Here is a 16,047-nt window from a genome sequence, read left to right as displayed (position 1 = left end):
TTTGTTTCTTCATTCACTGTACTAAGACAGTTTTTGTTTTCTCTTAAAATTTTAATATTGAGAGATACTAAATATAAAGCATTATTTTTAAAATTCTGTTTCCTTTGAGATTGGTCAAGTAAGTAAGATCCTAAGTATAAAGATTCCTATTCTTATGTCATACCTTAATCAACTAGGATTTTATTGAGAAGTGGACAGGCTTTTAAAGTAAAACTTAAAAAATTATTTTTTGAGATAACATAAAGCACATAAAAACTGGTTTTCATAGTTCATGAACAGTCCTCAGTTTATTAGTTTTTAAAACTTATGAATTTATACCATTTCTTATGTACAAAACAATTTGATTTTTACCTTTAATTTAAAAAGTGCTCTTTAAAAATGAAATGACATTTAAAGCACAGGTTACATGGGTTTGTATTTTACTTGGAAGCACTTAAGTGAACCAACATTCTACCAAAAAAAGATATAAACACACAGACACCAATTGGAGCATCAAATAGAAATTTCAGTCCTAAAATTGTTTTACCAAAATTTTCCAAAAAGGACACATTCAACACAAATGGTATCTTGTTCCATATTCAGGTATTAATATGAATTACTGCTTAAATGTGAAAAAATAACATAAAGAAAAACTCATTTGAATTTTAAAACATCAACTAACTCCAATTCTAAACTTAGGACAAAACACTGTTCTAGGCACACCATAGCTAAGTTAGGTAAAAAGATTTTTAAAAATGAAAAATTTTTCTGTAAAATTCTGGGCAGATAACAAAAATCTAGTATTAACCAGTATAAGTTTGATGAATGAATAAATGCCCATAATTTAAATGTCCTAACATGTCGATGCCCTCTAGCTCTAAGCCCACAATGGAAGTAGAAAAGTTGCTATGTCTTTCACTATAATACCATATGACTAATACCATTCTATCTCATTTTAACAGTCTATAATCCATCCAGAGAACACCACCCCATCAGAATATACGATGAAACAAAGAAATTTGACTCCATTTCTTTTATTATGGAAGCCCATTGTCCTCATTAAATAGTTGAGTCAGTATATAATGAGCTTTGAAAGGCAATTGCTATGACAACTGAATAAGATTTGAAAATAAATTTCTAATATAAGGAAGACATACTTACATATCTGGTTGCAAGTTCCATGAGGGCAAAGATTTTGCCTTAGTTATCTCTGTGTCTCTCAGCACCTAGCACAGTGCTTTACAAATTGAAGGTGCTTATTAAATGATTGCTAAATGGATATATAACATGTATCTCAAGACAATATATACAAATAGCCTATGTATGTATGCAGATACACACACACATATGATTGACTTGGGGCATGAACAACATTTGATAGTAGCTTTTAATGCCCCATGAAATTATTCAAAATGTTATATGTGTTTCAAGTGTTTTAGGTTTTCTATATCCAACTAGATTTAAGTTCATTTAAAGATAAGAGCTGAGTTTTCACTTCTTATTAATCCCTCCAAGATATCTAATATTGCATTTTGCACACTGCTGGTGCTCAATAAATGTTTGGTGATTGATTTTCCTAAAGCAACTATAAATAGTGCTTATTTTATTGCACATATTAAGAAAAGGGGATGAAATTTAAAATACATAAGTTTCATATTTTACAACCACTATTAAAAAATTAAAAACGTAGCTCCAATACAAAAAGTAGGTAATTTAGATTTTATAATTGTCTTGTTATGGAACTAGATTATATAGTAGAAAACTTCAGATCACTTTAACCAGGTATACTTTAGAAATATGAATTGTATGGTAGATATAATACTGCCACTGAAATAATTTTATTTGGGATTTCTCAGCTTAAAAGTGGAGAGCTCAAACAGTTCAACTATATTTGTGCTTAGAAACATTTACTGTTCAAAAGTTTTCTCCTGCTCCCCCTTTATAATCTATGGTTTCATCATTAAAGGGAAATCCTATAAGGGATGAGTGAAGAAGTCCCCTAACATCAATATAGAAATCACCACATGCTCTAAAACTTAGTTTTAGAGAACTTTTTTTTGAGTTTGTGAAAGAAGATATCATAAAATATGCTTAAGAGTTTATTGAGACTAATAGGATTTATATTTAAGAAGTTATGTCCCCAAAGTCTGTTTCACTCTGGATAGAAAAATGTTCCATAAGTTTTACTGACATGATACTTTTTACTTGAACTACCAAAAGAATTTGTTATTTAAAGAGTATCATCAATGACTTTTTTAGGTCTCCATAGTTTGATAGTTAAAAATTTTCATCAATAATAAATCAAATGCTACATATATTTAAAGCTGGCAGTGTTAGTAATTATTGGAGAAGCCTAGGTTTGCTCATTGTATTTCAGTCCCTCACAATTACTAATTCCACATGGATATTTTCCCTTCCCATATATTCCCACAGAATATTGTAGTTACACATATTCTAGAAAATTAGCTACTGGATTTAAAAAAAATATTTCATTACCACATTTTAAATAATTTATAAAATGCTACAAATTTATATTTACTTAGGACACACCTGTTAATAGAAACATTTGTTTCACATTAGTATACATATGTACAAGTGTATGTGTATTAGCAACTCCAGACAACTGCTTTCCCTCTAAATACCAAGCTCTCTAAATTATTGTTGAGCTCTATTTAGCAGTTCTAGTTCCCTATCTATACTCAATTATTTTATACAAAGACTTATGACAACTAGAGGAAAATGTACTTACAGATCTAAGATCTTTTCCTTTGCCACTGAACTTCTGCTTTCCTCTATGGACGTGGCATTAAATTCACTTGAATCTTTCTCTAATACTTTCTGATCTCGGGCACCTTTATCAACAATCCTTCTATTTCTTAAATCTAGTATTTTCCTTTCTGAACTGAATTTCTTTACTTCATGTATGTTTAATTCTGCCTGTGTCTTTCTATTTTGCCAGTTAGATCCTTCCTTCTTCAAAAGTAAGTATGAGCTTCCAAATATTCCTGAATCTTTGCTCAATTTGTTCTCTTTTAATGAGGTGAAGAGAGGCACCTGTAGAGGGACTGCCTGGTTCGAACTTAAAAGACTTGTTTGTTTGCTAGATGTACTTTTACCAAAATTAAATACTCCAGTTGGAATCAAAGAATGAAATCCAGCCAGATGCAAACTTTGCTGATGATCTATTGTACAATTTGTAGAACTCTTTTTTTGATCCTTTAATCTTTTTTCTCTTTCCTTCCTATGATTCCCTTTCTGTACTGATTCTCTACCTTCTGGGTTAAGCACACAAATATTCTGGAACACTCCTTCATGGACAAAATCATTCTGTAGAGGATACCGTTTGTTATTTAAAAGCAAATTTCTCTCACTTTCAGGTACCAATTTTTGATCACACATGCTTCTGCAGCAACATTTTCCCTGAAAAGAGTTACTTTTTTCTTGAGTGGTAATATCAGTAATACAGTAGTTCTGCAACCTACTGACAACATTTTCTGTGTCTGTAGGTTCGAGACTTTTTTGACTTTGGTCTTTGATACAAACAGCTTTCTTATTTATTGATGCTCCCTTTACAGATAAACTGCCACAATTTTTAGGTGTCATTGTCTCGTGTTTTGTTTTCACAGCCAAAGCAGAATGGAGGTAGATATTCCCAGGACAGGATGTAATTTTCTTACCATCATTTAAAATATTTATTGCACTTTGTACTACAGTTTTATCAGAGATTTTTAGGTCCTCAGCTTTCTGAGAAACTATCTTATTCTTCTGACTTTGGCTGGATAAGCCAGACTGATACCCCACAGACGGATGCTTCTCTTTTCCACTAACAAGCACAGACTTAGAAACACCTTCTATCTGAAGAGGTGATGTTACACTACCCTCCTGAATTTCTGAACTGCTCATGGAGTATTTGGCTTTTTCTGCCAAAAACTTTCTAATTTCTTGTTCAATGCTATCATCACTATCCACTGAACTACTGTCATCAGAGAGTGAGATTGTACTGATTGCAGAGTTCCGATTTTTATTGATTTCCATATCACTGGAAACTAAAATAGGTTCTGAGAAAATTTTTTTCTCCAATTGAAATGCCAGTTGCAGACCCTCGTGCTTTTTTTCCTGTTTTCCTCTTTCTGTTCTGTTGTTACAACTGTTCAAAGGCTTCTTTACTGTGTTTTCCCTATTGTCTCTTTTAGATCCCGGGAGACAGCTTTTCAGTAAATGAGGACTCTTATCTTTCCAGTGTTTTTGGAGCTTATTAAATTTATCTAAAAATTGAGTTCCTGTGCTACTAAGCTTAACCTTTTTTTTACAGTGAGGTTTGGGATCCCTGCATCTTTTCTTTAATTTACGCTTTGATCTTAATAGATCCTTAATAGCAGTATCAAGATCTTCATCACTGTCCAAAGAACTACTTTTATCACCAGACCCAGGCCTCTCTTGTTCCACGTTCCTCTCCTGTGCTATTTTACCATGGGCTTGTGATAAACTACTTCTCAGGTCTAAGGCAATGTGTTCATCAATAAGCCCAACTAAATTGGAAGAAAGGATCTGACAAGTCACTTCATCCTTTCTGCTTTCAGATTTATAGATTTTATCTTGACTACTCAAATCTTTTTCTTCTTGTAACATATGAATTTTCACCTGACCATATTCAGTCTCCTGGGGGCATTCTCTTTCTAACCCTTTAGTTTTCTTCGGTGTTAGTTGTTTCACCACTTTCCTTTCCCCTTTAAGTTTCCTTTTGCAACACAGTGATAACTTCAATGTCTTAGAAAGAGGGACTTTGGGGCTACTGCCCTGATTACTATGTTCAGGCAATAGTGGTCCCTGCACAGACTTGGAAAGATTTTCAGGTTTGGCCAGCAAATGTTCTGATTGTGCCTTCAGAGCCAAAAAGGTTCTGATTTCTTGTTCAATGCTATCATCACTATCTACCAAGCTGCTATCACTGTCAGGGTGGGAAGGCACATTTTGGGAAGAGAAGAGAGGGTTTGTAGAAAGTGATCTGTCATTGCTTTCCACATGGGAAGGCATGATTGTTTTATAAATGTCAAGTATAGCTTCTGCACACATTAATTCAGCAGATGTTTCAGCCTGGAATGAGGGTTGTACTGTAAACTCACATTTGGCAATTGTATTCATGGGAGGTGTAGAAACTTTGGTTTCTTTCAGTGGTTTAAAGAGTTTGTTGGAGTCACAGCTACTATCACTTAGTTCTGTAGCCTTTGTAGCAGTTTGTTTCTTCTTGCTATTCAATGTTTTTTTCTGGCTTTCAAGCAAGGCACTTTTTGAAGGACCAACTGCAATATTTGTGGCAAAGTCTGATACTTTGTCATCTCTGGGCTGTGTTTTTTGCAATAGGTTACTATCCATTGTAGAACTGGCTTCCTTTCTTGTTTTCTCCAATTGGTACATCTGAATGGCTTCTTCAATACCATCATCACTACTTGAATCAGATATCTCATATACAAGAGCTGCACTTTTGATTCTTTGTTCCCTTCTATTTGCCCAGGAATGCTTTTTTTCTACACCTTTATTTTGTGCTGTTTCTAAAGGATGGCACATACCTGCAAGTTTAGGAGGTGCCAATCTTATATTACCAAAATTTTCAGATTCTGTGCTGATTTTTGCCTTGAAGCACTTGGGCTGTACATTAGTCTTCCCTAATTCTGGATACTGTTTGAAGATAAGTTCCTTACATCCTTGCTTTAAATCTTGGCGATTTGATTTGACAATGGATTCTTTATTGGATTTAGGGACTGCTTTCACCAAGACTTCTTTTTGCTCTGTTCTTTTATCCAAAGAGATACCATACTTACGGATTTCTTGTTGCTTCTTCTCATTTAGGAACTGTTCTATTTCAGCTTGTATGCTTTGTTCAAAAGAGTCATCACTACTTACACTAAGAGGAGAACTAGCTCTCGCTTTATCATGGCTTCCCTTGGAATTACAAATGATAGCTTCTGAAACCACATCAGATTTAAATTTTACAGGAGGTAGGTGAGTGGTCACATTATTCTGAGGAAGATCTTGTTTGATTTTGTTATTCCCATTTGTTGTACCAAAACAAGTTGCACTGCTGCTGGGTAATGACTGAATAGTGTTGCTTTTCTCCTTTAGATATTCCTGTATTGCTTGCTCTATCTCCCGGTCCACAGAGTCATCACTATCCGATTCCAATACAAGAGGTCCAAAATCAGAGGAGTCATCTTCCATGTGGTCAAATTCAGTAGACAATTTACTTTTGGCATATGTAGAGTGCTTTTTAAGCACAATCGTATTAGCAGCTGCAATTCTGGCTCCTTTGTATTTACCTCCCCTTTGATTTTTCTGCATAATGTACTCATTGTTCATGCCCAAGGAAGCTTCTTCACTTTGCAGGTTGTTTATGATCATTTGAACTTTTGCACTTACAGATGCTCTAGCAATATCCTCTTCAGACTCTGAGAAACACACAGGAAATCTAAAACTCCCTGACTGTCCAAATGACTCCCATTTTGACTGTAGAGCAATCACAGGAGGGGCATTCATTAGAAACATTCTAGCAGACAATGATGGAGTGTGCAAAGGGACAATTTTTAAAAATATTTATATCCGTTTCACATCCTGGGAAGAAACAAAGAAAGGGATATTTATATTCTAAATACAAGAAATCCATGAGTTAACAAACAGCAGAACAGAACTGGTAATATCTTATGATATTTCAATTTTGCCACGAATATCAAAATTTCCTAAAAGTACATTGTAATTCTCTTATAAATAATTCCCTCAAAGTACTTCAAGAAAAAAACCCCAGAAATTTTTAAACTAATATTTGCCTAATACTATCATTATCTCCTATTATCATATTTAATATATCAAATTTAATGTTACTAATTCAACCCAGGAGAAAGTCATACAACATTTAATCCTGTGGTAGCATAGAATATTGTAACGTATCAAACCAAATAGCTATTTTGTTACAACTTAGGTTCTGGGCTCTTTATGTAATCTTTAACAATTTGGAAAAGCCTTCCATTGATTCAATTTGCACATATTTTAGTTAAAAGTAGTTATAATATAAAAGAGGTTTGAAAGATCATTCTATTTAGCAAGCCTATGGAATCTAGAAGTATCAGATTATTTTACAAAAATAGCATAGTTCATATAAAAATTAAATGTATAAAAATCATGTTAATACATTTATTTCTTCAATCACTGGGATAATATATGTATATATGGCAAGGCTCTGTTATAGTTTACACAGATGTGGGATAATTTGATAATCTTACTACTATGGAAAGAGAAAATGGACATTTTACATTGCAACAAGGCTTAGAATCATAAAATATAAGAATTGAAAAAGAACATTAGAATTCAGCTAATATGACTTTTCATTGTTAAAATGAAGAAATAAAGTCCTAGAGAAGGAAGAATAAGTTAGTGATAGGGACTAGATGAAATGTTTCCTTAATAAGTCATGCTGCCACCTCCAATGGGAATGATGTAATATTGTGATCCACAAAATGAAGGGGGAAACTGAGTTGAATAGAATGCAAAATAGCTTGTGACTATTACTAAGTTTTTGAAAATTTAGGTTAAAGTTTTCTCCATTAAAATGCCACATTTCCCTTTAAGCTTGTATTTAAGCTAGTGATCTGGTAGTTACAATTTCTATGTCATAGACTCTTTCCAAAGAGGAACTGAAATCTCAAACATCCACAGATAAACATTGACTAGAAAGTCATAAAAAGGAGCAATATGTTCTTTAAAAAGAAAACCAAAATCATTTCTGGAGCAGTGATTTGAGCTGGAGAATCTGGATTCAAATCCTACTCATTACTACTCCATATGGTTTTTGTCAAGTTATTTAACCTTTCTGAGTGAGGATCTTCTCTGTAAATTGAAGGGATTAGACTAGGTGACCTCTAAAGTTCGTTCCATTTCTAAAGCTATAATTCTATCATCCTATGAATAATTAGCAGCTGCAAAAAGAAAATTATGAAGCAAATGAAATGATTTGTATTCCAAGTGTGAAACCGTAATGTCATAATTTAAATGCAATTACTTGAAGAGGCTCTCCTCAGGAGTGAATTCTATGACACTGAAAAGTTGATTTAATTTTTAAAATGCCTCACACCTGATTCTTAATTGTTTTATCTACATATCCCTTTAACTTCTTCTTACCATTATCTTTAAGAATTTATCACAGCTGCACCTGTTCAGCATTATATTTTCTCTCAAATTAGAGAATATAAAATGATTGTATGCTAAAATGACACAGAAATTATCAGAGTTTAACAACCTGTAATAGTTTCCCTACTTGCTACCTCTCCTGCAACAAACAGATCACAAAAATCTACCTTTCCTCTGATATAAGAACAAAGAAAATGTCTTTATGAACTTTATTATGGGGTGAAAAGGGAACATTAAATAAGAGTTTAATATTTTGTTATTTTTAAGTAAAAACTTCTGGATCTAAATTTGTGGTTTTATTTCTTTAGAGAGGGGAGGGAATCCTTACTATGGAAACCCTCTGTAATGTAAAGTATGAAAGTTGTATGAAGGTACTGAGAAGTGATTTTTCTAAAGCCATATAGCTAGTCTATGTCATGAGCTCCAAGGCTGATCCTCTACCCAGTACATCACAAGGTTCTCAAATAGTTCTTGAGCTCTAGATCTAAGATTATATGATTTGACTGAAATTTTACCTTTTCTCTTCCCCTTTCACTAAAAGAAACTATGGTCCTAATTGGAATCCTGAAAAGAGTCTACAAACTGTAAGCACTGGATGAGTTAGTATAGTTTGGAATATTAAAGTTTTAGAACCATAGTAATAAAAAATTTAGTTAATGATAAAAACAAAAATAAGCTGTGGTCACTGAAATTTGGTAGGATGAAACATGCTTGATGAAACTGATTCAAAAATGAAAGTTTTGTAAGAACACACATTGAACTGGTCTAACCTTACAGAGAACAATTTGGAACTATATCCAAAGGGCTATAAAACTCTGCATATTCTTTGACCCCACAATAGTTACTTGATCAGTACCTCAAACAGATCACAGAAAAAGAAAGGGATTCATATTTACAAAAATGTTCATAGTAACTCTTTTTAAATTGAAAACTGAGAAGATGCTCATCAATTGGAAAATGGCTAAATAAATTATAGTATATGATTGTGATGAATACCATTGTATTGTAAGAAGTGAAAAAGGAGATGGTTTCAGAAAAATCTGGGAAGACTTATATGAACCTACTGCAAAGTGATTTTTCACTTTGTACACAATACATTGTACTATACATTGTACACAATAACAGCAATATTGAAATGTTAATCAACTGTGAAAAATTTAGCTTGTCTGAGTAGTGCAATGATTTGTGATAATTCCAAAAGACTCTCCTCTAGAGAAAGAACTTTAGAACTGAGTATAGATTTAAGCAAGTTTTCTTTCATTTTATTTTGAGGAATTGTGTTTTGCATGACTTCATATGTATAATGAATATCTTATTTTTTGCCTTTTCAATCAGTGGGAAAGAGACAGGAGGAGGTGAGGAGAGAATTTGGAACTGTAAATAAAAATTTTAAAAAAAGAATATATACTGGAACAAATATATTTGTTCACAGTTATATTAAGCTTTTAATAAAAATTGATATGAGGTACACTTTTTTTGGGAAAAGATATAAGCTTCTGTATATAACAGAGGTTTGTGGTTTTAAATGACACTTGTTTCCCTGTGTGGATGCAAAGGTTCTTGTTTGTTGTTGTTTTTCAAGTCTATAGTAAAAAAGAAAAATTTTAAAAAGGGAGAGGAAATAAATATGAGTTCTATCTGGCCACTGATTTCTACTTATGTAAACTGTGCCATCACTATTCTGATAAAGAAATCAATGTGGTTTGAAATGTATTTTTAAATGTTTGGATTACATACATGATTTTTCTAAACTGTTTAACAATCTAGTTCAAGAATCAGCTTCAAAAATGACAACCCAAAACATCCAAGATGAAATCTCCAAACACATTTCTCTTGGCAACATTTTACTGTTTTGATATTGTCAACTGTAGTTTAAACAGTTAGATGAATCATTCTTCAAAATTGTACTGGGAATTCATGAGGTTTTTTTGAGGCAAAACTAAAAGTGGACTTTGCCAAAATATAGTACCCACTGTGAATGCAACTGAATTGGGAGCAGAGTGCAGTCATTGTGAATATGGCACACCTGCATTTAAAAGCAAAATACAGGCTTCAACAAAGAAATTCTTAAAAGTGTGTGTGGGGGGATTAAAGCACCTGAATCTCATTTCTGCCCAAGAGGTAAAAATAATACAAAAAAAAAATCATGGATTAAGGGAGTAACAACAAAATTAAGAAAGGAAAAAACAAAGATGAAAAAATGCTTTAAATTTTTATCGAATTTTAAAAAATCAATTTTTATCAAGGGTTACTATCAATCTAAACCCTAGTACAATGTTTTGTACATAATAAGCATTGCTTTAATAAACATTTATTGAATTGCTAAACCTGACTTTGTCCTTAGAGAGGCATTAGACTTTACACCTCACCTGGTCTAGTTCTGGATTTTATTAATTTTGGTTTTTTTTTCCTATCTTAAAAAATGAAATTTTGAATTCAGTATCAAAAGACAAATGGAAGTGTAGTATATTTTAAGAATCTCCTTTCTAATTCAGGACCATGGCGAGTCAGAGAGATCCTTTCTCCCTGCAGTTAGAAGGGTTGGGAATGCCCTACGAGTGAGGTGTGTACTGTGTATTTATGAACGGGTAATCCTAACACTATTAACAACATCACAAGTTTTCCTATTCCTAACAAAGCTGCAGTAAGATTTACAGTAACTGTTGTAGTTAGATGGGAATCACAAAGGAGCAGGATGTTACTCTATTTTGGATTCCTTGAACTTCAAATCTAGATTGGAGGAGAAGGGGGGTATTTTCTTGATTCTTGATCTTTGTCAGGCATTCATCAGGGACCCTACTATATGCAAAGATATGGTGTTCAACATTGGTCAAATGCAATTATTTTCCCAACTCTAGCAATGGCCCCCAATGGAACATAAGTGCCACTTCTTTTGAGGATTTACTCTGTCCACAGAAAGTGTGCAAACAGATAATTTCACTTTGAGTGGCTTTTAATTCTCCAAAGCCTGGAATATCTAAGACTTTTTACAGAGAAAGAAATTAAGGAATAGAGAGATTCTATACTTCTCCCCCCCCCCCTCTTAGATTCCGAAAATTACACTCTTTCATCTCCATATTCTCCTTGGCTAATCCCTACAGAGGGACAATAAAAACTGTTGCCCCAGAAATTAGCCCCCAACCTCCCATCTCCTCAACCAGGGGCAAGAAACCCAGATTTCAAACGGATTAGGTTCCTTCCCTTTCACCTCTGGGAGACCTCTCCAAGGGGCAAAACAGCTTCTCCAAGACTCCCGCCTGCTAGAGATAACTGCACTTTTCCCAGGGGAAAGGCCCTCTCTCCATACCCTGGAACTGGAGGACAGCACATCCTTCGGCAGGCCCGGCCCAGCTACCTTCCCAGGCCGCGATGGACGCCGGCTTCTGGGCCCACTTTCTGACCTCCGTCCCCCGGTGTCTACCCGGTCCCTGACGCGTTGCCTGAGGCTCACCTTAGCCGAGGCCGGGTCCGGCCGGGGTGTGAGGCGGCGCGGAGCCGGCCCAAGGGACTGAGCCTCCAGGGGCCCGGGGCCTCCAGGGCCGCGGCTCCGCCCGCTTGGCCTCCCAGCTGAGCCGTGGCTCGCTCGGGAGGGCGCAGGGCGCCGCCTCCTCTCCGCCTGTCGCTGCCGCTACCGCAGCCTCTGCTGCCACCGCGGACAGTCCGGTCAGCCCCTGAAGCCCCTACCCCTTCCTCGGGGGAGGAGGCGGGAGGGCCACGGGGCCAGAGTGCTCCCCTCCCAAAGTCTCCCACCCCGGCCGAACCCCAAGCCACCTCCCCGCGCGCGCGCGCCCCTTCCTCGCGCCCTACCCCTCCCACCGCCTCGCCGGTCCCGGTTCCATCCGGGCGCGCGCTGAAGGAGTTAAGCAAGAAGGGCCCGGCCCCCTGCACCCGATTCGGCTGGACTTATGCTCTAGCAGCAACTGGAAGACAGGGAATTGGTGGAAACCAGTCTCCTAGTCCAGGAATGACGATGACCTAAGCGCTCTCCCAGTCCTGACATTTTATGAGTTTATAATTCAGGGTCCAGGTATCCTACGTTCCCTTTCCCCCGTTTCTCCACACCTCCCTGACCGCCTCCCCCTCTTCCCCGCAGCGCTCCTTCCATCCAGAGTGGTGCACGCCCTGTGAACATCGAGGCTTGTGCACGCGCAACGGGCTTCCTTTCGAGGCTAGGGTGCGCGCTATATGCTGCCAATAGATCCTTTGTGCACGCGCTGTGGTTTGGAGGTGGGGTTTTTTGTTTGTTTTTTACATTTTTTCTACTAGGTAGGTATATTTGCAACCCCCCTTCCTGGCATACAACGCTATGGATTTTGGTGCTGCTCTAAATCCTCCCTCCCTCTCCCACAAGACCCGGAGCTCGCTTACTTCGTGGCTCCACTTTCCTCTCCCCTCCTCTCCCTTCCTGAGCTCAGACTATTAGTTCCTCTATACCCTACCGTGTTTCCGAGGGTTGGATGGGTTGGTGTGCTCAGTCGCCGGCGTGGGCGCAGGACAGGAAAGATGCCATCCGTGCATGCGCTGGTGCGGGGTGGGGGGAGCACCGGTTTGTTGCTTGTGAAGGAGAAGGGGCGGCGGTGTAGCTTTCGGGATGTGAACGCGTCCAGAGATGAGGGAGCCGGGCGCTAGGGCCAGCTGGAGGTTGGGGTGACTGGGGCGGAGGAGTGTGTGTAGTGCGCCTGTCCAGCCTCTCTCTTGCAAACCTGACCTCAAAAAACGGTGAAACTTGCAAGAAATTAATGGATTGTTTCCCAGACCTCCCAACTATTTCTCACCTCCTTCTGCTCCGCGGGGCTCCATTGCTAGAATCTATTACTCCTTTTTTAGGGAGGCCAGGGAAACAGCTGCAGTGGTCAGAACCTCTGGAAACTGCCTAGTAGCTTGGCATCAAGGGGAGGGCACACATGCCCTCCAGTAAAGTCCTGGTCCTGGATTCTGGTCTTGTAGCAAAGCACTGACCTTGACCCACTCTGGTCTCCCAGATTTTCCTTCTTGATTTGAACTTTTTCGAACAGCCCCAAGGGTATTGCAGGTTGAAATTCTGGACCTTAAGTTCCACAAAGGAACTCGATCTACCTGTCTAAGACTCAGATCCAAGTGAATCCTCTCCTTTCATGGGATTCCCTTCATCCTGTGATGGCCTAGAAGGTCAAAGAACTAAGACCAACAAAGGAAACCAGAAAAGGCTTGAGGCAGCAGGTGATGCTTGAGTGGAATCTTTTTTTAATGTTAAACATGTTAAAATATATGTTAAATTCAATACATGATTACATTATATAGTTATCTTGCTGCACGAGAAAAATTAGATCAAAAAGGGGAAAAAAATGAGAAAGAAAACAAAATACAAGCAAACAACAACAAAAAGAGTGAAAATACTATGTTGTGGTCCACACTCAGTTTCCACAGTCCTCTCTCTGGGTGTAGATGGCTCTCTTCATCACAAGATCATTGGAAATGGCTTGAGTTGAATCTTGAAGGAAACTATAGATTTCAGAATAGAAATGAGGAAGGAAAATGGCAGCGTGCTTTGGCATGGAATTGGTTTTACTTCTTATTACTTGTGTGATCTGAGCAAGTCATTTTTCTCATGGTTCACAGAATCATTCATTAGGAATTGGGAGAGATCTTAGAGATCCCTTACTTTATAGATAAGAAAAACAAATCCAGAGAGGTTAAGTCACAGAGGAAACAGGTGACCAATCCAGATGCTGTGACTTCAATTAGTGCTCTTTTCATGGTGCCACTGTCTCCCATTGTGTGTTCTTGTCCCCTTAGGGTATAAGCAGGGACTATATCATATGTATCTTTTTATTCTCAATGTGCTGCACAGGGTCCTGCACATTATAGATATCTCACAGATGTGAGGTATCTAATTGAACTGAAGCACCAAAGCTCTTTCTTCTGATGACTAATAGAATGTTATGAACTCAGTATACAGCAATGTATGTGTGAAGTCATCAGTGTGCATAATCTCTCCAGCAATCCATCTGTGCTTGCCTTTCCAGTGCAAGTTTTGTGTGTATCCTTCAATAAGTTTGATAAAGTGATCTACCCATTGTGGGGGGCAGATCTTGGATCTCTTTTGACATCTAAAGACCCACGAGGGGGAGGAGATGTGGGGTATTCAGAGAGGAGGACACTTCTGGTGTGAAAGAGTGCTGAGCTGCTCATCCAACTTTGATGTCCACTGTCACCTGACTCTCACCTGTAGCTCCAAGAAACTGTAGCATGCTCCATAGAACTATCTCAGTAGATGGGCTAAACTTCTATAAGCGATAAACCCCGATACACCTCATCCCTTCTCGCTTATCAGTCTACATACCGCCATCGTCAGCTCATCCCAACAGGGTCCCAAAGTGAGCAAAATCATGAAACCATAAAAACATTAGGTCAATGTGTAGCATATGGAGGGGGAAGCAATGGACTACATTTTCTATATTAGAACACAGCAAAATGTATATTGAAACAAAGTTTGAGATTAGCTAACAGTTTTTAAATGTGTGAATGAATTATGGGGATATCTATTTGAAGCATATGAAGACTTCCTCCAGCAGAATGGGTGGATGAAAACAATTTATTCCAAAGACTATGAAGGTAGTGGAAGCAGGCACTGTGGGGCACTTAGAGTCTGGACAGACATCAAAGATGCCAAGGTCATCCAATGCTTCCCAGGTCATTGCCAGTAATTTTAATTTTTGTCTTGCCATTAGCCTTTAGTGATTCTGGAAGAGAGAATGAGGGTGATGATTTTGCTAACCTCTATCTCACTTAAATCCAGTTCATGAGCAAGTCAAGGTATCACCCACACCATAACATTATGATATCATTGGTCCTGTTCCAAAAAAAGGAAAAACAACAAATACCAATAGGTCACATGAGCTGTACATAGTAGCTATTTAATATATTTGTTGAATTTGAGAACACTGGTTGGAGAGACCTAGCCACAGCACCCACAGAAACAGTGCTGAAATCAAAAACATCCATAGAAAATTGGTCACCTGGAAAGGTTAAGGAAGACAATCAAGGGAATCTGGATCAATCCCCTTCATTCTTCTTTCAATTATTCTAAACTAGGGAATTGGAGAATGTTGCACTTACCTTGACCTTCTTTAGTGTTGTGGGCTATCTGTAATCATGTGTAGGTAGAACTACTCTCCTGCATAATCTTTATGGAAGATACTTCAAAGGCCTTTGTTTCTTTGTTTTTTCTTCTTCTGTTCTTCTTCTTCTTTTACTGTTTCTTCTCCTTCTTCTTCTCATTCTGTTTCTTTTTCTTCTTCTGTTTCTTCTTTTTATTTTGAAGTCATGGATCAGTTGTATTGCTGAGAATAGCAGTCATTCATAGCTGATCATCCTAAAACTTTGACATTACTTTATATACGGTACATTTCATCTTGCTTGAGTTCATGGTGGACTTTCCAGGTTTTTCTGAGAGCATCCTGCTTATCATTTCCCAAAGAACAATAACATTTTATCATAATCACATGCCACAATTTATCCATCTATTCCTCAATTGATGGGCATCTCCTCAGTTTTCAATTTTTGGCTTAACAAAGAGCTGATATAAGTATTTTTGTACATATAGGTCCTTTTCCTTTAAAAAAATCTTTTTTGGGGATTTATGCTTAGCAGTGGTATTGTTCTGTCAAAGGATATGCATGATTTTATAGTCCTTTGGGTATATTTCACATTTTTTGATCATTTATCAATTGGGGAATGGTTCAAAGGCCATTATTTCTGAACTTCCATGTAATCAAGAATCCCCAACAATTCAGCAAGAATCATTGGATTCTCTGAGATGAAAAATTGTTGATGAGACTTTTTGCAGTACTTCAGAGCTTACAGGAATTATTAGATTCCTGGCACATGAACTAATGGACAATGGATTCCTTA

The 16,047-nt window shown here is 37.2% G+C and overlaps 1 protein-coding gene across 2 annotated transcripts; it reads right to left on the bottom strand.

Annotated features, from left to right (window-relative positions):
• Positions 1 to 259: 259 nt before the first annotated feature.
• Positions 260 to 12,874, bottom strand: PPP1R26 (protein phosphatase 1 regulatory subunit 26). 2 transcript variants are annotated; one of them, XM_051980306.1, is made up of 2 exons: positions 12,594 to 12,874; positions 260 to 6,585 (listed from the first exon to the last, which is right to left on the bottom strand). In XM_051980306.1, the coding sequence occupies exon 2, from the start codon at positions 6,517 to 6,519 to the stop codon at positions 2,725 to 2,727; it is 3,795 nt and encodes a 1,264-aa protein (XP_051836266.1). In that variant the 5' UTR covers positions 6,520 to 6,585; positions 12,594 to 12,874; the 3' UTR covers positions 260 to 2,724. The 2 variants fall into 2 exon arrangements, with proteins under 2 accessions (XP_051836266.1, XP_051836265.1); XM_051980305.1 differs by lacking the exon at positions 12,594 to 12,874 and adding an exon at positions 11,606 to 11,909.
• Between the last annotated feature and the right edge of the window lie 3,173 nt (positions 12,875 to 16,047).

Source organism: Antechinus flavipes, chromosome 2 (genome assembly GCF_016432865.1).
Source record: "Antechinus flavipes isolate AdamAnt ecotype Samford, QLD, Australia chromosome 2, AdamAnt_v2, whole genome shotgun sequence".
NCBI lineage: Eukaryota > Metazoa > Chordata > Mammalia > Dasyuromorphia > Dasyuridae > Antechinus > Antechinus flavipes.
This window is presented reverse-complemented; position numbering and strand designations above follow the sequence as displayed.

Excerpts from the sequence above, each read along its gene's own strand:
- PPP1R26 (XM_051980306.1), bottom strand. The coding sequence starts at position 6,519 with ATGTTTCTAATGAATGCCCCTCCTGTGATTGCTCTACAGTCAAAATGG.